Source organism: Nelumbo nucifera, chromosome 3, assembly GCF_055504915.1.
Source record: "Nelumbo nucifera cultivar China Antique chromosome 3, China Antique-T2T, whole genome shotgun sequence".
Classification (NCBI taxonomy): Eukaryota; Viridiplantae; Streptophyta; class Magnoliopsida; order Proteales; family Nelumbonaceae; genus Nelumbo; species Nelumbo nucifera.
Window position 1 is genome coordinate 29683946 of NC_142651.1, and position 23626 is coordinate 29707571.

At 36.8% G+C, this 23626-nt stretch overlaps 1 protein-coding gene across 1 annotated transcript; it reads right to left on the minus strand.

Annotated features, from left to right (window-relative positions):
* Positions 1-2308: 2308 nt before the first annotated feature.
* LOC104594711 (uncharacterized) lies at positions 2309-6720 on the minus strand. The gene is made up of 2 exons (XM_010255146.2): positions 3562-6720; positions 2309-2958 (listed from the first exon to the last, which is right to left on the minus strand). Exons 1-2 carry the CDS (start codon positions 6716-6718, stop codon positions 2582-2584), a joined length of 3534 nt encoding a protein of 1177 aa, XP_010253448.1. The 5' UTR covers positions 6719-6720; the 3' UTR covers positions 2309-2581.
* Between the last annotated feature and the right edge of the window lie 16906 nt (positions 6721-23626).

Here is a 23626-nt window from a genome sequence, read left to right on the forward strand (position 1 = left end):
TATATATGAAATAATAAAATGAAGTTCAAAAATTTACAACACAATTCAAAAAAATAGTATAATAAAATTGAATATATATATATATATATATATGCACCTTGTTGTGTATGCATGTGGACCTGAAAATCCAAACTCGACACAACCCATAACCCCATGCACGACCCGATTTATAATTCTTACTTTATATTGCCCACTTGCTACTCTAGGGACCCACTAACCTCTCAAAAGACCTATGTTTCTTTTTCTCCCTAAGATTTTCATTGATTTGTCTTGCTAAATAAAGCATAAGGCTCAGTTTTGGAAGGAATACAAATACAAATATGTAGAGTGTAAGTAGCATATATATATTTTTCTTGCATTAATTGTAATTTTTAGGCCCTGTTTACATCAATTCTAGAGGTTTTCATTCTCAAAATCCTTTCATAAAAGAGAATTTTTATCTTGAGAATCACCAGTCTTTTTGGCATAGTTATCCCGATTCTTGTTTCTCAAAAAATAGAATCACATTTGGCATCAATTTATTTTCTTGATTAATATTTTGATTCAGAAAATATTTTATTGTCATGGAATTTAAAAATAAGTGTTTTCATAAATTTATTTTAATCTTGTTGTTTGGGAACTAAACTTGGAAAATAAACACTAAAGGTAAAACTTCCAAAATGGATCTGATGAAGCAATGAAACTACTACATGGTGGGGTTTACCTGAACATCTTGTTGTAGTAAAGTAGAGGAAGAGTGAAGGTCTTTGGGTTAAAGTAAATTTAACTCTTGAATGAGATGGTAGGTCTTACTCATGACTACCATATTACAGATTCTCTCTATTAGATCTCAGAGAAGACCAATAAAACATTGCATTGCATTACTTGAATATAGTAATTACATCATATTTATAGACTAAAATGGACCAAACCTATTTAAACTCAAATTCAAACTCTTAGACTCTATGCAGTCTATCTCAATCCATTTCAAACTCTACCATAACATAACAAACTCAATCTATATCCTTAATATGCCCCCTCAAACACATGGGGATCAATGATCATCATGTGTTTGACAAAAAAACAATTATAAGTTGATGATGATAGCTTCCAACCCTTCAAGTCCTGATGTGATTCAAAGGATGTTTAAAAATATGACATTACTTTAACCTTGCTGCAATGATGGTGATGTGTTCACATCTCCCAACTACGGTATGATGTGGTAAGGAGGTGATGATGTACATATATCCAAAACTTGAAGTTGTGTTGATGATAGTGTGGCAAGCGGTTCAGCTATAAAGATGGTGTGGCAAGTAATGGATGCCTAGTTTTGACAATCACATATCATAATGACAATAACCTGTAGCTTCTTCAAAAAGAAAAGAGCCTTTATGGGTTTGTACTGGAATGAAATTGGGCCAATAGGGCCAGATTGAAGTTAGACCACCAATAGACCTTATTGGGTCAACTAAGATGCCTCAATAGGCTTGCTTTTGGAGCCTATCTAAAATGGGCCAACAATGGCCATATACGAATAGAAATAGAGAGGGAGACAAGTAGAAGAGAGAAAAGAGCGAGGTAAAGAAGATAAGTTGTGTAGCAAGAAGTCCAACAAGAGGGCAGATGAGAGGAATATACACGAGGACGAATCATCAATGAAGCAACAGGGTAAGAAAAGGCGGGAAGGGGTACATCTATTTCTGAGGATGATATATATGAATGAAGATCCGAACAATAAGAAGTCGATGAGGGTAATGTCAGATGCAGAAGGTGTTTGAACCAATAGGATCCAAAGTTATATTGGTATAGGGGCTTGGAATATGATCTCTGGAAGCCAATAAATAGAAGATGGGAGAAACTGAAAGTAAAACTAAAAATAAAACTAGAATAATAAAAATAGCAATAATATTAGGAACAAAGGAAACTAAAAAAAAAGTGATTGAATGGGAAACATAACAAGTAAACGGAGAGAGCAAACCTAGCAAGTGGCTAAATTGGTGAAGAGAAACAAGTGACTAAATGGGAAATCTAATAGGTAAATAGAGACAGCGGACCCAGCAGGTGGCTAGGATTCCGGCCACCCGCCAAAAACACGGGAAGCACAGTGGGAGGGCTCTAGGTTCAGACCTTTGGCTCTGATACCATGTTAGATTTCAGAGAAGGCTAATAAAATATTGCACTGCATTATTTGAATATAGTAATTACATCATATTTATAGACTAAAACAGACCAAACCTATTTAAATTCAAACTCAAACTCTTAGGCTCTATTTAGTCTATTTCAATATATCTCAAACTCTATCTTAACATAACAAATTCAATCCATATCCTTAATATTCTCACACCCAACAAGTATCATAAATGCCCAATCCAGCCATGTCCCCATTTTCCATTTTTCTGTCAAAGTTTACAATCAAACACTAAAGAATCTGATAAAATTACACATACAATATTAAAGACACATCAAACCTCAAAAGTCAAAACTTTTTTTTTTTTTTTTTTCTGCAGAAACCTCAAAACTTTTCTAATACAACGCTCTGAAATTCCTTCCTATGACAACTCCATGCTCTGGTTGCCAGGCTTTAGTATATGGTCTATTTGTTTTAGTGAATTATTCCTCGCGCAAGATGTTTCAAATGCTGTAGTGTGAGCATATGAAGAGGCTCGGAATAGGACGGACTCAGATTGGCCGACAACCGGCGGGACACCTCAAGTATTGTGGGTCGAGTATCAGGATTTACATGTATGCACGTCAAGGCAATGGCCACCGCCAATATCAATTCATGCACAATCGTAATACCAACTGGAGGTGGTAGTCGCTGGTCTATTAATGCACTTGCAAAGTTGAGGTCGTATCTTTCATCTAATTGTATGCATGAAAGGAGTTCTCCTGGGTGCTTTCCCATGATTACTTCTAAGGCCACCACTCCAAAACTGTACACGTCGCACTTCTCTCTCACCTTCATTGTAGTAGCGACTTCTGCATTCATAAGATACAATACAATGAAAGAAACTAAAGAAGACGAAGAAGTAGGCCTGCTGCAAATCATCAAATGGACGATATACTTAATTTATTAGTTCTAGTTTCATGAAATTTATTCAAACCCAAACATAGACAAATCAAATTCAGATATACAGTTAATTTACATCTGATCCCTTTACAGCTCTATATAAGAAGGAGAAGAAAGATCAAGCAAAAGCAAGCCAAATTAGTATATACGATGGATTAGATTAAGGCCCCGTTTGCCCTTTGGGAAGTTATTTATCCAGGAAAATGTTTATCGGAAATATTTATTTAGATAAGTGCATTTACCTATATTCTTTTATTTTCTAGTAAATATAAAAATTATGGTTTTAATAATAAAAAAAATCATTATTAAAAGGGGTAATTTTGTCTTATCCAATTGTTGGGACTTTCCCAGTTGGAAAAAGTTACTTATCCACATATGTGTATTTGATACCCTTGAAAAATAAATTTAAAAAACATAGATATCTTGGTCAATAGTAATGTTTCCCCTACTCAAAATCATAAAAAGAAAAGAAAAAAAAGAAGGGACCATGAATTTACAAAAGACAAATTTACCTGGAGCAATGTAGCCATATGAACCAGCTGGTACAGTCCAGTTAGACTCCCCGGCTCTGAGCATCCTCGCCGTCCCAAAATCAGAGAGCTTGGGCTCAAACTCTGAACCCAATAAAATGTTATTCCCTGATACATCCCGGTGCACAATGGGTGGCAAGCAGTCATGGTGCAAGTAGGACAAAGCATGAGCCAACCCTTTAATAACATTCACCCTCTTCTCCCAGTCCAAGAGCCTTGCTTCTTTCTCATCATTTAGGAAACTGCCCAAGCTTCCCCTCTCCAGGTACTCGTACACTATAAACATAAACCCCTTGTTTAAGCAGAATCCATGCATCTTTATAATGTTTCGATGTCGAATTTCTGTTAGAGCTCGTATTTCAGACTCAAAATTCTTTTTCCAGTCATCACCTTGAGATGTATTTTCATCAGATACGGATGAATGCAGACGCTTTACGGCAACAACATCTCCACTGGGAAGCTTTACTTTATATACACTTCCTTGTCCTCCCTTCCCTATACAGTATGTCTCATTGAAATTTTCAGTGGCCATTACTATATCCTTGAAAGCCAATTTCCCATCGTAGTTCCATACTGAAAATGATTTTTTTCCCACTAAACCAAGGCCTTCTTCTTCTTCATCATCATCATATTTGTCCTTGGATGTATAATGGCGGATGAAAATTCCAAATAAAATCAACAGAATTATGATAACTACAGCGAGAGGTATGGTTATCGACAATATCAGTTTCTTCTGTCCACTGCTTTTGTTCTTGTTTGTAGAAGTATTACTACTACTACAAGGTGGCAAACCTTGTGCTTTTGTGCCGCATAAACCAGAATTACCTGCCAATGCCTTGGGAGGAGCATTTTGAAAGGCCTTAATGTTGGGAAGTGGACCCTCAAGATTGTTATTTGATATATCAACAAATTGAAGACTCCTCAAATCTTGCAGGGCTGAAGGTATGGAACCAGAAAGCCTATTATTAGAAAGATTGAGATTTTCTAAAGATGTTAGGCTTCCAAGCTGTGGTGGTATCTCTCCAGTGAGTAAATTCTGGCTGAGGTCAAGCATAGATTGTAAGGTTACTAGCTTCCCAAGCCGGAGTGGAATCGTCCCATTCAACTTGTTAACACCGAGTTTTAGAGATATTAATTTTTGACAATTTCCAAGTTCCTCTGGGATTGGCCCACTTAAGTTGTTCTGTGACAAATCCAGAATTTGTAGAACTGACAGCCTTTCTATCTCTGCTGGTATCTTCCCAGAAAACTGATTGTTACTCAAGTTCAGTTTGTATAGAAATGAAGCCGAACTAAAAAGTTCCACAGGAATGTTTCCTTCTAGTTGATTTGAAGAGAGATGAAGCTCTTGCAAATATTTCAACCTTCCAATCTCTCCTGGGATTTGACCTGATATCATGTTACCAGACACACGGAAGAACCAGAGACTAGAACACTCTACCCAATTGTTTGATAAGACGCCAGACAATCGGTTATCACCCAAATCAATATATGTGAGCTCTGGATAAACACCAAATATATCATTTATGGATCCATCAAGAAGGTTATGCTCAAGACGGACTCTAGTTAAGCCAGTACAGTTGTTAAGGCATTGGGGGATGGATCCAACAAATCTGTTTGCACTAGCTGTGAAGTATTTAAGCTGCCCTCCTCTACAAATTTGAGGAGGGAGCTTGCCTGTGAAATTATTGTAAGAGAAGCTCACATTCCTTAGAGATATGGGTCCAAAATCTTCAGATATACTACCAGAGAAGTTGTTAGAATGAACATAGAAGTAAACCAGGTTCTTCAAACGGGTTATGGTGGGAGGCAAGTTTCCTTGCAGCTGGTTTGCACTCAGATCAAGAAGCTGTAGACTTTCCAACTTGCCTATTTCATGGGGAAGGGTTCCAGTGAACTGGTTCTTGGAGAGACTTATGTTGACAAGCTGAGATAAGTTTCCTATGCTGGAAGGAATTGGGCCAGTAAAAAAGTTGCCAGACAAAAAAAGATTGCTCAAATTCAACAAGTTCCCAATTTCCCAAGGAAGGGTGCCTGAAAATCTGTTACTGAACATGGACAAGAAATTTAGCTTACGGAGTGATCCAATTTGAGAAGGGATTACTCCACTGAAGCAGTTATTATGGATTTGAAAAGATACGAGTTCTGTCCAATTGGTTAGGAAATATGGATGGAGTTCACCTGATAACATGTTGCTGGATATTCCGAGCTCTGTAATTCTGGTTAAGGAGGTCATTGAAAGAGGCAAGGTACCTCTAAGGTTGTTTTCTGAGAAATCAATGAAAGTAAGGTTGGTGCAATAGCCAAGCTCATTTGGTATTGTACCATTCAGCTTGTTTAGTCCTAGATTCAATTCTTGAAGGTGTTTAAGGTTCTTGATTTCTGCTGGAATCGGCCCTTCAAATGCATTTTTAGTCAGGTTCAGGAATTCAAGATTCTTAAGACTCATGAGTTGCACAGGAATCGAACCAGTGAATTGATTACTTGACAAGTCCAGAAAAATGAGCTCCGAACATTCAAAAATAAATGGGGGAACATCTAGGATAAGATTGTTGGTATCGAGCCTCAGTTCAGTTAATGATACGATGCTCTTAAACTGAACAGGATCTGGATTCTCTAGGAAGTTTCCACCAAGATGGAGTTGCCATACCTTTTGTAAATTGCTAAGCTGATAAGGAATTGGACCCATGAGTGAATTGTTGTAGAGGCGAAGCACCCTTAGCTCTGAGAGATTCCCAATCTCCGATGGAAGTGCATGTGTGAAATTGTTGCTACCCAGATCAAGAAATGTGAGCTTTGCAAGTGATCCAATTTGCTTTGGGATTGAGCCAACAAGATCGTTGAGGTTGAGGTTGAGAGAGGTAAGATTGGGGAATGCAGAGAAGTTGAACTGGTCCAAAGTGCCACTGAGACTAGAGTTGGCAAGGTTTATGTTGACAATGCTCCCAACTTTGTTGCATTGAATTCCAATCCAGTTGCAAGGATTCCTGCCATTGGTTAGGGACCATGAGGTGAGAGAATGAGAATAAGTTAAACTGTTTTTCCATTTCAGCAAAGCTTCTGCTTCTTTCTGTGCGGCAGTTTCAAGGGAAACAAGAGATAGAATTAGAAGGCAGAGAACAAATGATGCTTCTCTCATGGCTGAAATGGAAATGGTTTGCAATTTCAGAGTTGTTCCACTCTACTTAAATAAGAAAGATCCGTGGAAAAGAAGGTAGAAAGATTGGCAAGTGATACTACTCTCTTGCACTTTTGACTATTCTTCTGATTGTACTCAACTTGAAAATATTTCAAACCTTCATGCGTTGATTTCATCCAATGTGAACTTGCACTAATATTTCCCTTTTTGTGGCCTCACACTTATTCTAGGTCCCACAAATGAAATTTATAATGAACAAGTTTCAGCTTAAGTTGACCTACTAATGACCATTCAGATCTTGTGGAGGCCAGTAGGTCGGACCTGTGAGGAGAGAGAGAGAAAGAGAGGACGTCAAAAAGTGGACGAGGTCTGAGTAAGGAGTGCTCAGACAAGGTCACACGAAAAGCTGTAGGGTTCTTAGTAGTTTAGAGTCTAGATGTTTATCTTGAGAGGGTTACCCCCTATTTATGGTTGAGGCCGCTGAAGGTAGGTGGACCCTAAACCCCAAAATCCGCCATACATGTCTATGCAATTGGTTCAGGCCATGCGCGCCTACATCACAATGTATCGATACATACAAATAAAAATATTGATTCAATGCTAAATTCCATTATATCTATAGCCCCATTCTTTTATTGGTATTTGGTGGGGTAAGTTGGTCAATCGGATAATTGACAAATTTTCCCACATTCAAATACCGGTTCACAAAAAGATTATTTTTTAGAGAAAATCGGTTTTTGCAAATAACCGATACTTTTCGGGGGGTGGATAAGTTGTTTAGTTACCCACCCAAAATATTAATATCTTCCACCAAAAGTAGGCATAAAGAACGAGGCATATGTATAATGAGGGATATACTTTTCATGTGGATGAATCTTTCCTTTCAGATTTGATTTTCAATCCCTTTTTAATTAGGGTTAGTTTAATTAATATGGTAGGTTTTAACTCAATAAATGATGGTTTTTCTCCTTGACCCGATTAAGATCCGAAACAATTATATATTTATTATTTTATCACATGACAAAGATGCCCTAAAAATTTTTGTTCATGTTTCCCATGGTTTAATTGTATTAGCTCCATAAATGATGTCTAAAGCTTTTATAAAGAAAAGCTAGATAAATAGCATATTTATGATCGAGTTACCCGGTTAAAGCATTGTCGGTTGCAATGGGTCTTACATCAGGTCAGATCCAATAAGGCCGATTAATTCCAGGTCAGAAACCTAGGTAGGGGATGTGAAAAGGTTGGTTCAACCCGAACACAACCCAAAAGCCACTCCGATCCCAACCCATGTAAAGGAAATGGATTCTTAAACCCGATCCTATTCCATAAATAAATAGGACTTCTATGCTGAAACAAGGTTATATGTACAAACGTTCAATGCCATTATATGTCAATGGGTCGGACGGGCTCTTCTCAACCTAAAACTTACAAAGTACCAAGGATTTTAAAACTGATTTGGACAACGAATCGATCAGGGTCTAGTTCTTGGGTCGAATGGTCTGATCATTTGAATTGAACAGTCAGTTCATTCTAACAAAAAAATAAAAAAATAAAAAAATGGTCAAAACCATCAAATAATTCAAAAGGTTAATCATCGGGTCAACAGTTTGTCGACCATAATCAACAATTTTTAGCAAAAATTTGATTTTGGAGAAAAACAGAACCAGTCACCCGACTGGTTTTCGGTTTTTCCGGTCCGACCATCCAGTCCAGTCCAGTTTTGAAAACCGTGCATAGTACTTCTCACATTCATATGAAGACATAATCCTTCGTATAGATAAGGGTAAAAGACCTTCAAATTTGTTGTAAAATACAAAAACATCCTCTCATTTTTCAAATTGGATAAAAATCACCCTTAACGGCTGATGTAATCAAACAAAGACCTCCCCTCTTTAATAATCTATCAAAATTAAGATTGTCAATAGGTCAGGTCTACCTTATAGACCGGAACCATCCGAGCCATTTATAACGGTTCTGATCCCGTGATTTGAACTAACAGAGTAACAGGTAGGTTAGTTCTAGTTTTAATTTTTGTGTCCCGATAATTATTGGTTCGAGACCGATTTTGGCTGTCTCAAACCGATTAGACCTGAACTGATTATACCTATTTACTATTATATTTATATTTTAGTATTATATATATATACTTCACAGTTTTAAACTTTAATTTGGTATTTCATATATATAGGTAATTTAAAAGTTTTACATGTCTAAAATCGAAATTTTTTGGTTTAAAACCTAAAACTCCCAAATCCTTTTATCATTCTGTTTGTCACTTTCTCACTTTCTCTGAGAAAGTTCCACAGAAATTACATGTTTGGTGTTCACAGTTCACCCCCAACCCCAAACCCTCTATTTGTTACTTTTATTCTTTTCATTTTGTGTTCACAGTTCACTTGTTCAGTGTTATTTTTGTTCTTTTCATTCTGAGAAAGTCTTTCTCAGAAATCACCGTTCAACGACCGGCGTTCACTTGTTCGATGTTACTTTTGATCCTCAAATCATCACTTTGTTCGGAAAAGGAAGGTGAAGTCTACATCTTATCTTTTAATTTTTGTTTTTTTTCTCCTTTTTTTTTATTGTAAAGAATAGATGGGGTTTGGTATGTTGACGTGAGAGAGATGCCCATTCTTTGTTTTTGGTAAGTATGACTTTTTTTTTATTTAATTGGGCCTAATCGAGTAGACAACCAATCGGGTCTGATTTGGTTCCCGCATTATCGGTTTCAATAGTCAGTTTGGAACGGTTCTGTACGAGTTGTGGTTGAGCTGGCTCAGGATGCCACCTGATACCTTTGGGGCCACCTTATCACCTTGGCCTTGTCAACATTATATCATGTGGATAAGTTATTCAGCCACATTGATACCTACATCACGTAGATATGCATGACCAAGACAGGAGAGCATTGTATGGATGAGGATAATTCCACTGGGGATTAGGTCTTATCCCAAAGACCTCGGCGTGCAACCTCATCCCGACAACCTCGGAAGCCTCGCCCGATCAGGATACTAACCTTCGGCTATAAAAAGGTACCTCCCGCTCATGGTAAGGTATCCAACTTTTGACTTTCGTACTGTTATTTTGCTCGAACCAACACCGTTCTCTAACTGCTCGGCCCAACCACCCATCTTCCTTGACTAACTTGAGTGTCAGAGTATCTACCCGAGGATAACTCCTTGGGCCTCTGATCACTTTCTTGGTTTTCAGATCTTGAAGTGCAGTTTCGTCTTTCCACCTCGGCTCCGCCCAGTTGACAGGATTATTTGACTGCGACTCCAGTTCAAAAACCACATCGAATCGAGCAGTATCAGTTTGTACCCTATCCCAAACTAGACCCAAATTGTTGACAACCCTAATCAAGATCCATATAAATAGTGACATTAAATTTTCTTAAAACCTGACTTCGCCCCTTTATGATCCTTTGGTCATGACTAATGACGGTATCCAAAAAACAAAGATATCTGGCACTAAATAAGAGAGATATCTGAATAAACACATGCCCACTCCAATCAATATGTTTTCACGATTATGACTTGCAGCCAGAACCAAATGTACATGTACCACACTGCAGAATTCTGAATTCCACTACAATACTATACAATTTAAAATGACAAATACCCTCATCCTACCAAATATCTATCCGTGTATTGGCATCAATTCTGAGCTGATACCTACCCCAACTATATGGTGGGGTTAAGAATTCTTAAAGTGTGCTGAACAGCCATTCTCCTCTTTTTTTAGAATGATAGCAATTTGTTATCAAAATAAAAATCCAAAAAAAAAGCATGCCTGAAAAGTTGTGATAGGGTGAGGGTAGGGATGTTTTGGGGAGGGGGGGGGGGGGGGGGAGAGAAGATCATTAAAAATGCGATGATGCGCAATGAAAGAAGATGAGATCTTAGGAGAAGCAATGACATATCGGAAATTTAGAGAAATTTAATAACCTTGCAAATTGTTTGATTTTGGATTTATGTGGGAATCTTTTCTCCAAGATTTTAATCCATTTGAAGTGGGGTTCATTCACTATCATGTAATGAATATTGGGCACACGTTTCTCTTTTATCTTGTTTGAATGTGTTGTTCAAGAGGATTCCATTATTTTAAAAATTTGATGAGTTAATAAGGATAAAAGAGACTTTTAACCTTGACAAGGGAGGACTTGGTCCAATTTAAAAAAAAAGGGGGAGATTTCATAGAGGTTTAAGCCTTTTACCCTATATAATATAAATAAAGAGAATACATTTGGTTATAGAAGTCAATCAAGTAATGCATTAATTCCCATCTTTGAATGCTTGACCTTGACCCATATGAATTCATCAATTTGACAAAGATAATAAACGATTGAAAACACATTTTGGACCAATTAAACTAACTTTCGATACTTGACCTTGATCTAGTAATCCCACTAACTGGTCTAGCATATAGCACCCCACCCCTATGGCGAAAAAATTGGCCATCTACACCCACAGTTTATGTTGGAAATGGTATTAAAAGGCCTTATCTTCAATCTTAATTAATTGGAATCATGCCCACTTAAATGTGTCAATATGGGTCGAGTAAGTAATTTGATAGGTGCAAACGTTAAAATGGATTGGGTTAATGACCTCATTGGGTTATAATGTGTTTATTCTAATTTTACGGCACCACTGCTGGATTTGAAATGGAAATCAGCTGTAAAGATGCAAAAAGATTCAAGTAGACAAATTTAATTCAATAATCCTATATTCATCAAGCAAATCCTTTGTTTTTTATCTGATCTGATTTATAAATTCGATAATAGGACATTCAAGCTCAGCAAAATAAGAATTGATTTGAATTCAAATTAGATCGTAATTCGATCCATTTGCGCCCCTAGCCCTAAAAAGAATCGACACCTTTAATTATTTGAGCATAGACGTGAACAGCAGTACTCAATTGTCGGGTTGAAACATGAGTCATGTTCAATTGGATGGGATTATGATAGGTCCCGGTCAAAGCTAGAAAGAAAAAGGGTTATTCTTCTTAAGGTGAGAATAAAACCATAAAGATTTATTAACTTCCAACTGCCCTCCCATATTAGATGGGTGGTGTTTAAATACAAGAAAATTCTCAATTTCCTTCCACTAACATAGCTACTGATTAAGGGATTAACTTCTCTAGTAGTTAGTCTATCCCTAAGCCATAGGAACATAACTACTTAACCACTAACAACTTGACATATTCTTAGGTAATAACTACTTAACCAAATTGACTACTTCCTAAGGCCAACACCTTGGCTTTATTGACCTATTCCTACCTACAAGTTACAAGGAAATAGAACAGAAATAAACTAACAAGAAAATGAAGAGAAAAGGGAGGAACATAACTACTTAACCACTAACAACTTGACCTATTTTTAGGTAATAACTACTTAACCAAATTGACTACTTCCTAAGGCCAACACCTTAGCTTTATTGACCTATTCCTACCTACAAGTTACAAGGAAATAGAACAGAAATAAACTAACAAGAATGAAGAGAAAATGGAGGAATATAACTACTTAACCACTAACAACTTGACATATTCTTAGGTAATAACTACTTAATCGAATTGACTATTTCCTAAAGCCAACACCTTGGCTTTATTGACATATTCCTACCTATAGGTTACAAGGAAATAGAACAGAAATAAACTAACAAGAAAATAAAGAGAAAATGGAGGAAATTTGTTGCTCTTCTCCCTATGCCACGTCACACACCTGCATGGGCCATGCGTCTATCAGATTATGGGAACGCTCAGGACTGATGAAACAGCTGAAACAGGGAATAGACGGGAATGCAGGGAGCTGTCTACCACCCTACTCTATCAATCTACCTGAACTTTGTAATAAATTTAGAGCACAAGAGAATTTCATGGAAAGACTCAAAGTTGTCAGCGCATAAGATTGACGATTGAGATTTGAGAGGATGCCAGTCTTTCAATCTCCACTTTACTTGACTTGACTGGGTTCATGTGCACCGGTAGAGAGAGAATCTCCCGACCTTTTCTTTTAAACCAAACACAACTTTATTTTGCAATTCGCACATACAACACCTCCTCCCCGTTTGGATCATGACCATTGCTATTAGAAACCACATGTATTTATTGTTGGTTTCACGGTCAATCTTATTCGGTGGTGGTCCGGAATGAATGGCAACCAAACGGGGCACACCTCTTCGGTCTAGAGGGGTAAAGTGGGTCGCACGGCATGTGGGTGGCTTGCACAAAAGACGGGCCATGCCATACTAGCCCGTAGGCCGTTATGGGCTTTGCCACCCTCTTTGATGGAAATTTTGGGGGTCGGTCCAGCATAGCCCACGGCCCAAGCCCATGTGGGCCTATATTGTGCCATGTCGTGTTGTGGGCCTGGGCCAGGCCGGGCTTCAAGCTGTGTCGTGGCCTTGGGCCATGCTAGGTTGGGCCACAGAGCAAGCCTTGGGCCTATGCCAAACTGGACTACACTTTTTTTTTTTGTTTTAAATTTTGATTTCTTTTCTAAGTAAAATTGTAAAACTAAAATATTGAATGCTCCTTTAAACTTTGGGACTTAGGAACTATTTAAAAATTAAGAAATGAGAAATTTAAGTTATGTAACATATAAATTAAAAAAGGATACTTAACCAAATTGAAATAAGAATGATGGAATAACAAATTGGAAGAAAAATAGGAATTTTATTTTATTTAAATTTGAATGGTACAAATTACAAATACAATGATTGGATCATTGGATACTTGGATGAATGAAATATGAAAATAGAATAAATTAATAAAATATCAAAAATACAATATAGTTATAAATTAAAAATACAAAATTACATCGTTAAAAAATTAAAAAATATATATCAAATAAATTAAATAAAATAAAAAAATTATAAGAACTTGAAAAAATACAAAATTCTATACTAGTAGTCAACTTCATGAATCATCACTTTCATCATTAGTTTCAGGTGAAATATCCGGTATATTATCATTTCCTCCTTTGTCTTTTAATCTATCTTCTACATCTTGCCAATCCTTGAAGTAGATATCTCTATGCTTTTATCATTCATGCAGCTTTTCTTGTCATTCAGCACCCTGATACTTGCACCAAAACAAGACTCCGATGGAATTGTAGACACCGGAGGGGTTAGTAGATCATGTGCCATGGTGGTGAGAAGTAGATAATTTTTTTAACGTTCACTCCACCAAGCTAAAATATCAAAATTATTTGATCATTTACCTAAATTAAAAAAAATGCTTATAAATAAAAATTAAGTTTAGTAAATGAGCATATTGTAGAACTAGCAGATTTTTGCCTTCTACTTATTAAATAAAAAAGTTTATCTCTTCTACTACTGGGCTTAAGGTCAAAAGTAGAAGATAATGTACAAGTTGTAGGAATTTCCTACAACTTCAGATTCATATCAACTGTACATTTCAAATAACAAATTATTAATTTCTTCTTTTTTATTTCCTATCTCGATATTCATATTTTCACAATATGATTCAAGTAAAATATCTAAACCATCTTTCCTAATCCTATGGTCTAATATTGTAGCTAAACAATTAAAGGGCAGAAATGTTCTCCCAATATTTTTTAAATTTATTTTCCATTATTTCAACAATAAATTGAAATTATGGTTTATTTCTATATTTTGCAAAATAATCACTAATTATCATTAATTAATAAGGTAAATTACAACTAGTTGGATAACAAATTCCTAATAATTCATTTGTTGCATCATAAAAATGTTTAAAAAAAATCTCTTATATAGACTGCCATTTCCAAGTCTTCCTCAAATATCATATCATTAGGCAATTTTGAATTATAAGAATCAGTAATAATTTGTTTATGAGAAATACAACTTTCTAACGGAGCAAAGGTAGAATTCCACCTATGTTTTACATCCAATATAAAATGTTTATATTTTAAACCATAATTTTGACATAAATAATTAAATTCTTATTTTCTTGCCCCTAAACTTTTAATATATATAATACAATTTCGAATTTTAGAAATATGAGTAGAAATAATATTCAAGGAATCTTGAATACATAAATTTAAGATGTGACATGCACATCTAATATGAAATAATTTACCATTTAAGCATGGTTTTAATTGAGATTTTAAAATATTTATTATAGAATCATTATTATCGGCGTTATCAAAACTAATAAAAATTATTTTCTATTTCATAAGTATGCAAAGTATTTAAAATAGTTGCAACAATAGCTGGGCCAGTATGTGCTATTCAAGCCTAGTAAAACTTAAAATTCTTTTATTCAAAAGCCAATTTTCATCAATGAAATGGCCGGTAACAAAAATATAACTTATATTAAATTTGGATGTCCAAACATCCGAAGTAATTGCAACTTTGGAATTAAGATTTGATAACAAAAAAATTAAATTTTGTTTATACGAATAAAAAATTTTTAAAGCATTCAACCTAATAGTATTCCTAGAAACTTTATTAAATTGTGGGTTTACAGAATTATGCAATCATTTTTCAAGTTTTGAATCCTCAGCTAACATAAATAGTTGTTCTGCATGTACAATATACTTAGCTAATTCTTGTCTCATTTTTTCTTGTGAATATTTAAAAGTACCAAAACTACTCCCCCTCCCAATTTGTGTTTGAGTTGTTTCTCTCCCTTCATTTTCTTCCTTCTCATGTGTGAGCAAATGTCTACTCAAATGACCCATATATACCACCCTTGCTGCAATAACTAAAGTCCTTTCTACATTTTTGGTAAGTTGCAATTTTCCCCTTCCCTTCAATATCCTCTACTTTGAAAATTTTCCAAACCGGGCTACTCAACTTAGAGGCCCTCCTTTTTCCCCTAGTATCTGTATCGAAGGTGAAAGTTCTACTTCCATCGATACCAAATAGTATCAATGCTAACACTATCATGATGCAATTGAAATATCATTAATGGTGAACATATTGGAGAATCAATTTTTGAAAGAGCTGGCCATCTTTTTTAATTCTAAAAAGATAAAAATTAATTTAATTTGACTTACCCGGATTGCTGATTCAAAACCCCAACTTGATTTCAATGGCTGAAGCCTTTCAACGTTCGAGCCTCCCAAATTGAGATACTCGAACTGGCTGAGCAAGCATTCTTCTTGTTGAAAGTTGAAACTTCAATAAATTTAAGACTTGAGAATTGGAGAATGCATAACCTGACAATCAGTTAATCAAAATTACTCAAATTGTAGAGAATTGAGAATGTATGAGTATGAGAAAGAGAAAGAGAAGAGATTAAGACAATTGTTGAATTGGTGTAATGGGATTGGTGGAGGATAGGGCTATTTATAGGAATTGAACATATAATTAAATTGCCCAAAATACCAAAAAGAACTAACTGTTATTTTGTTGTTGGGAGGAGTATTTTGGTTATTTTAAAGTTATTTATAACTTTGCCCAAAAATCTCCCTTATACTAGTTGTTATATAGCTGTTGGGGGGCATATATGTCATTTTTTCAACCCCCATAAGAAAAATACACAAATACCCCCCCCCCAATATGGTTGTTTATAGATGTTGGGGGGTATTTCTATAAAAACTCCCCCTAAAAGTTGAAACTAGCCATTGGGGGGTGTAATAGCTATATTCCAAATGGGTTGTGCTTGGCCCGCTATAAGCCCCGCAGGCCGTGCCATGCCGGCCTGTGATAGGTCGTGCCAACTTCAGATTAAAAATATCTGATGATATGCTTATTGCAGCAAGAGAAATATATGAGATCAACAAATTAAAAACAAAGTTGAGTGATGAGTTTGAAATGAAATATTTGGGTGCAACAAAGAAAATTCTTGGCATTAAGATTAAGAGGGACCAAAAAGTAGGGAAGTTGTATTTAACACAATAGAAATATGTTGAGAAAGTCTTGGAGCATTTTGAAATGAAAGATTCTAAACTAGTAAGTATTCTTCTTGTAGCCAACTTTAGACTTTCAACAAATTTACCACTACAGAGACATATGAAGAAAGATACGTCACATGTTTCTTATTCTAGTGTAGTTGGGTGTATTATGTATGCCAAGGTTTGCACACGATTTGACATTTTACATGCAGTTAGTGTGTGAGCAGAAGCAGTGAAATGGATTTAGAAACTTGAAAGGAGTATTATATGCTTGTTTGGAATTTGAGAGGAGTTGTGATAGTTTGATGAGTTATTGATTCAAATTATGCAGGTGATCTTGATAGGAGAAGATCACTTACAGGTTATGTATTTTGTATTGGTGGTTGTATTGTTACTGAAGCAGAGTATATGGTAGTGATTGAGGCAGCTAAAAAAGCTATTTGGTTGAGAGGTTTGTTTGGTGAATTCGGTTTGCGCCTAAAGGTGACTATTGTCTACTATGATAGTCAAAGTGTTATTCATCTAACCAATGATCAAATGTACTATGAAAGGATGAAACACATTGATTGGACTTGATTGGTGTTTGAAACATTTGAGTTTGTCCATTGGGGCTTTTGTTGGAGAAGGTGGAGAAGGAGACTACAATTCTGTGATGCTTGAGAGAATTCAAGCCAAGATGGAAATTTGTTATGTTTGTGCCTTGAATTTTTTGTGGTGACCCGCTTTATGAATATGCTCTGAATTAATTTGAGAAAAACCTGAAGGCAAAATTTCATTGTGGTTTGTGGTGGATGTAAAAGGCTTGGGCCGCTAGGTTTTTCATCTTATAGGCCCAAACCGAATACAAAGAGTTATGTATTTTGGGGTTTTTCTTTCTTGTACACAGAGTTTTAGTCTTGTGGGGGATGAATGAGACATTTGAGTGTATTTTGGGGCTTAGGGTTTTTCCTATGTGGGGGCACAACTCTGTATTTCTTCTCCATTGCCAACTTCATAGTAGATTTTTTTTCCTCTTTTGCTCGTGGACGTAGGCTATAACCGAATCACATAAATCTATGTGTATTCTTTATGCTTGTTTCTCTTTATCTCTACTTTTACTTTCAATTTGAGTGCCATTCGAATTTGTTTTCTTAGGTTTTTTCACAACACAGGTTATTTTAGTTCAGTTGGTATAGGAGAAAACCAGTAGATTAGGGTTTAGGGAAGGGAGGGTAAGGAAAAGAGATGAAGAGTGAAAATAGGAAGAGAATAAAAAAACGTGCAATTTTTGGGTTCATGAATTATGAGCTACATAAATGAAAAAAAAGCAATAAAAGCAATTAAATATTGATGTTAGACTAACAGTGGGTTATGTTAAGCATAAAGAACAGGTGGTATTCATTCATTCGATCTACACAGGTGGTATTCATTAATTCGATCTACAGAACAGAGATTTACAACAAATATAACTTCTTTCTAAAGCCCCTCATCCCATTTAAGATTGGAGAAAACCTGCTCCATTCAATGGTGGAGGAAGCAATGTTAGAAGATTGGGCATCACAGTCAGATTCTTCTAAAGATTAATTATAAGAATGCCCTAACAAAGCAATGTACATAGTATTTACATTCTAAAAAGAAAATATGACTTGCAGACAGACTTTGAACTGAAGCACCGATCAATCTTCTAACATTCTTGGTCTCCACGCGATTCCAGTCACAATATGATGGGAAAGAGACAAACAGAGACACCAGCGACTGGACCGAGTGGTGACTATGGTGTGGGAACTCAAAATGTCCTAACCCGTGAAGGACTTTTGGTTCCCATTCAATTAATCCACCTTAATTAACAAACGTTTTTTTTTCATTATTAACCTCCATGGTTCATATACATTCCATATGTGAATTGAAAGAAAGTAAAAGCTGCAATGGACCAAATTCTACCGGTCTCCCTTTAGTTTTTATTGTGATTTTTTTATTTCTTTTCGAAAAACTAGAATGGCCACTCTAGTTTGAAAAACAAAACAAGGACTGTAATTCTCCATTTTGCCAAAACAAATTTAGTGGATGTCAACAAACTTGGTCTAAAATCTAAATATTTGAATACAAAGGGATCTAGACTAGTTTAATGTAAATAAACCCATTTCCATGTCAAAATCCCAATACAAGTCAATAAACCATAACAATTCATTTAGATGCCATACAAACATGTATAAGCAATTCTTGTTATACTTCAATGCACCATCTAAATGGCAATAAACATCAGATAGCAATGCTTAAAAAAATGATCTGGAAATGAAATCGTTCTGGCCACTGGTTTTTGGGTTGATGATCTATTGTTTGGTTTTAACGGGCGGCCCACTCTTATAAATAAATTAAAAATGTTAAAAATAATTAAAATTTAAAAAACAAGGTCAAAAATCATTGAGCGCATCAATAGGTCAACAGTTCAACCACCTAGATCAACAATTTGTTTATATTTTTAATAGTTTTTGGCCAAATACCAGATTTGGAGTAAAAGGAAACCGATTGCCTAGGCGATTCCCGGAATGAACAATCTAACCATCCAAATCAACAACTGACGTAGCGTGGAAGCAATGAGAAGCCGGGCTGGCTATGCAAGCACCGGGCGATCGCTAGCTTCTAGCGAAGAACACCGAATTCTCTAGGAGAGAGAAAAGGTGGCGAAAATAGGAAGAACAGAACTTGAAGAAATTCTGAAAATATGAAGTGTGAATTGATGAATAATTTTGGGAAAATAACAGTATTTATAATACATTTGGAAATTATAAAAGAGCTAGGAAATAACAACTAGGATAGATCCAAATATCTAATCTGATAGGATCGAACTCTCCTTGGTTTGATCTCCACCGTCCGATCTCCCTAGATGCATGAATTTTGGATTATCTTGCTAATCTTGATGCTTCTTGGAGTCTTTCTTGATAATCTTGGAAGAGTCTCACTTTATCTTGCTAATCTTGGAAGAGTCTTGGAAGAGTCTTGCTTTATCTTGCTAATCTTGGAAGAGTCTTGCTAATCTTGGATTCTTGGATCCCTTGCTTATCTTGAATTCTTGGATCTTAGTTAGACTTATCCTCATCCTAGGAACTGCCGCCCCTAGGGGTGAGATGGGCCTTGTGATGGGCCTCCATCATTCTCCCCCACTTGGAGAGAACTCAACCCCGAGTCGTGACTAAGATAGGCAAGTGTTATTTCCGACAGGTACCAATGAAGGTCAGCAACGTTGAAGGTCTTGGATATACCCATATGATCTGGTAATCCACTACATAGGCATTGTCATTAATCTTCATCACGATCTTATATGGACCATACTTCCGAGGCTTCAACTTGTTGTAAGTACCTACGGGAATCCTTTCCTTCCTTAAGAAGATCATAACCTCTTCACCTACATCAAACACTTAAGGTCGGCGGTGCTTGTCTGCGGACATCTTGTACTTGGCGTTGGATTGCTCTAGCTTCTGCTTCACGACCTCTTGGACGGACTGGATTTGTTCTGCCATCTGTTCTGCTGAGATACTGGCGCTGGGTACTCTGGGTAGCTTCACTAAATCCAGTGCATGGTTAGGGACCTTCATGTATACGATGGAGAATGAGGATCTGCCTGTAGAACTGTGCACTACATTGTTATAGACGAACTCAGCCTGGGCAATGGCGAAGTCCCACTGTTTTGGCTTCTCCCGGCATATGCTGCGAATTAAATTCCCTAAGGTCTGGTTTACCACTTCTGTCTGTCCATCTGTCTATGGATGGGCTGTACTGCTGAAATTAAGTGATGAATCAAACAACCTCCACAGGGTCATCCAAAAGTGACTGAGGAACCGTGTGTCACGATTTGATGTGATGGTCTTGGGTACCCCATGCAAGCAGACAATCTCCCTGAAAAATAATTTCGCTGTTGCGGATGCATCTGTTGTTTTCTTGTAGGGGAGGAAGTGAGCCATTTTTGAGAATCTATCAACCACCACGAAGACGGAGTCCATGTTCCTCTGAGTCTTTGGCAAGCCTAGCACAAAATCCATGGACAAGTCTTCCCATATAGCAGTAGGAACGAGTAGGGGCATGTAGAGACCAGTATTTTGGGTTTATCCCTTAGTTGTCTGACAAATATAACATCTGCTTACAATAGTGGACACATCCCTTCTTAATTTCGGCCAATAATATCGCCCCTTAACTGCTTCTACCGTTTTATCCCTTCCCAAGTGTCCTGCTAATCCACCCCCATGCAAATCCCTAATGATCTTTTCGCGAAGGGAAGTGCAAGGGATACACAGTTGTTCCCCTTTCATAAGGAACCCATCATAAATAAAGAAGTCCTCTGCTGGCTGCTTATTCACACATTTCTCCCATACCTGTTGGAAGTTTTCATCCTGGGCATATAAGTCTTTTAGGCACTCAAAACTCACAATCTCAACACTGAGGGTCTTGATGAGAGCCACACGCCTGTTAAGTGCATCAGCCACTTTATTTTGTTGTCCTGTCTTATACACAATTTTATATGGGAACTTGTCTAGGAAAGCAGACCATCTAGCATGTAAATCACTTCTTAATTGCTTTTGCCCACTAAGATATTTTAGGGCCTGGTGGTCAGTATAGAGAACAAATTATTTTGCAATTAAATAGTGTTCCCATGTCTTCAGGGCTCTAACTACAGCATAGAACTCCTTGTCATAAGTAGACCACTTTCTCCTGGCTTCACATAATTTTTCACTGAAGAAAGCAATGGGTCTTTTCTCTTGAGACAATACAGCTCCTATGCCAACTCCACTGGCATCACATTCAACTTCAAATAATTTATTAAAGTCTGGCAAGGCAAGAACAGGAGCAGTACATAATTTTTCTTTTATGAGAGCAAAACTTTGCTCTTGTTCTTCTCCCCATTGAAATTTACTGTTTTTCAAACATTCAGTAATGGAAGCCATGATACTACTATAATTCTTAATAAAGCGCCTATAGAAGGTTGCCAACCCATGAAATCGCCTGACATCTATGACAGTGGATGGGGTCGGCCACTCTCTAATGGCTTTCACTTTTTCCTCATCTACTTTCACACCATCCTTGCTTATAATAAATCCTATGAATAATAAATTATCATTCATAAAGATGCATTTCTTCAAATTAGCATATAATTTATTTTCCCTCAATGTTTTCAGGACCTCCCTAATATGTTCACATGCTCAGTGATAGATTTGTTGTATATCAAAATATCATCAAAATAGACTACCACAAATTTACCAATGAAGGGGCGCAATACCTGGTTCATCAGCCTCATGAATGTGTTGGGTGCGTTGGTTAGTCCAAAGGGCATGACTAACCACTCGAACAAGCCATCTCTAGTCTTGAAGGTTGTCTTCCATTCATCTCCGGGACGGATCCTGATTTGATGATATCCACTCCTGATATCTATTTTTGAAAAAACTACAACTTCGCTCAGTTGGTCTAGCATGTTGTCCAGCCTAGGAATGGGAAATTTGTACCCAATAGTAATCTTATTAATGGCCCTGTTGTCGACACACATTCTCCAACCGCCATCCTTCTTAGGTACTGCACAAGGACTCATGCTGATTTGAATGTGTCCCTTTTTCAATAATTCTTCTACCTTTTCCCGTAAGATTTCATTCTCCTTAGGACTCATCCTGTAATGTGGGAGGTTAGATAGACTAGCACCTGGAACAAAATCAATATGGTGTTGTATATCTCTCATGGGAGGGAGTTCATTTGGTAACTCCTCTGGAACTACATCATTGAATTCATCCAGTAGTCCCTGTACTTTAGCTGGAATTTTATTTTCATCATTAACATCTTCTCCTTTTACTACTAACAAATGTATTTCATGAGTGTCCTTACATTCTTTAACAAATTCAGCATGATGATGGGTGATGGTAAGGAAATTCTTCTCATGTGTTTTTGGAACATTTGTAATATTTTTTTCTGCTATGGGTAACAAAGTATAACGTGTACCCTCTTTTTCAAGTTGGTAGGTATTCTTCCTACCCATGTGCCTTGCATCTGTATCAAACTGCCAAGGCCTCCCTAACAAAATATGGCAAACATCCATATCTACAATATCACAATATACTTTATCATGGTACTTACCAATCGAAAAAGGTACCCTGCAACGTTCTTCCACTCATACGCCGCCTCCTTCCTTGATCCACCCAATTGTGTATGGGTTGGGATGTTTTTCAGGAATCAGCTGTAATTGTTGGATGACATCCCTGCAAATAATATTTTCTTGACTGCCACTATCAATAATTAAATTAAATAATTTTCCCTTGACAGTACATCTGGTACGAAATAATTTGTGCCTTTGAGAAGTATCCTTATTTTTCTGGGACAACATTAATTTTCTTACCACACAAGTATACTTCTCATGTTCATATGGACCCTCTTCATCCTCCCCATCAGGTCCACAGTATACTTCCTCCTCAATATCTTCTTCCTCCTCCCTTTCTACCATATTAATTGCCTTCCTCCTGGGACAGTCACTGGATCTATGTCCCACCTCATTACATTTAAAACATTTAATAGGAATAGGCCTTGCATAAGGGTTACTGGGTTTAGGAGGGTTGGAAGGATTACCTCGAGTATGTCCTCTTGTAATAGCCTTACTAGCGTTACTTGTGCTTGCCGGGTGAGAAGGTTGTACTATCGGGACTGATTTGTTCCTGTCAACAGTTGTCGGTCTGTTGTCGCTCTCATTGTACCGGCGGTAATTATCACTGCGTGCCTTGTCTTGGAACATTAATTATGCTTTCAAGGCTAGGTTCCTTGCTTCCTGCACACTAAGAACCATCTGTACACCAATTTTGTCCCTGATGGACGGTCTCAACCCGCTCAGATAACGGGCTACCTGCTGGTTATCGCTTTCAGACAATTGGTTTTTTTCTGCTAATCTTAAAAATTCTGATGTGTACTCATTAACACTACATGAACCCTGCGCACACCTCTGATAAGATTCAAACATATATTGTTTATAGTCAGGAGGTAAAAATCTACCTCTGATTAATTGTTTCATGCGCCTCCAGGTTCGGACAGGACCCCTTCCTTCTCTCATCCGGGTCTCTCTCATC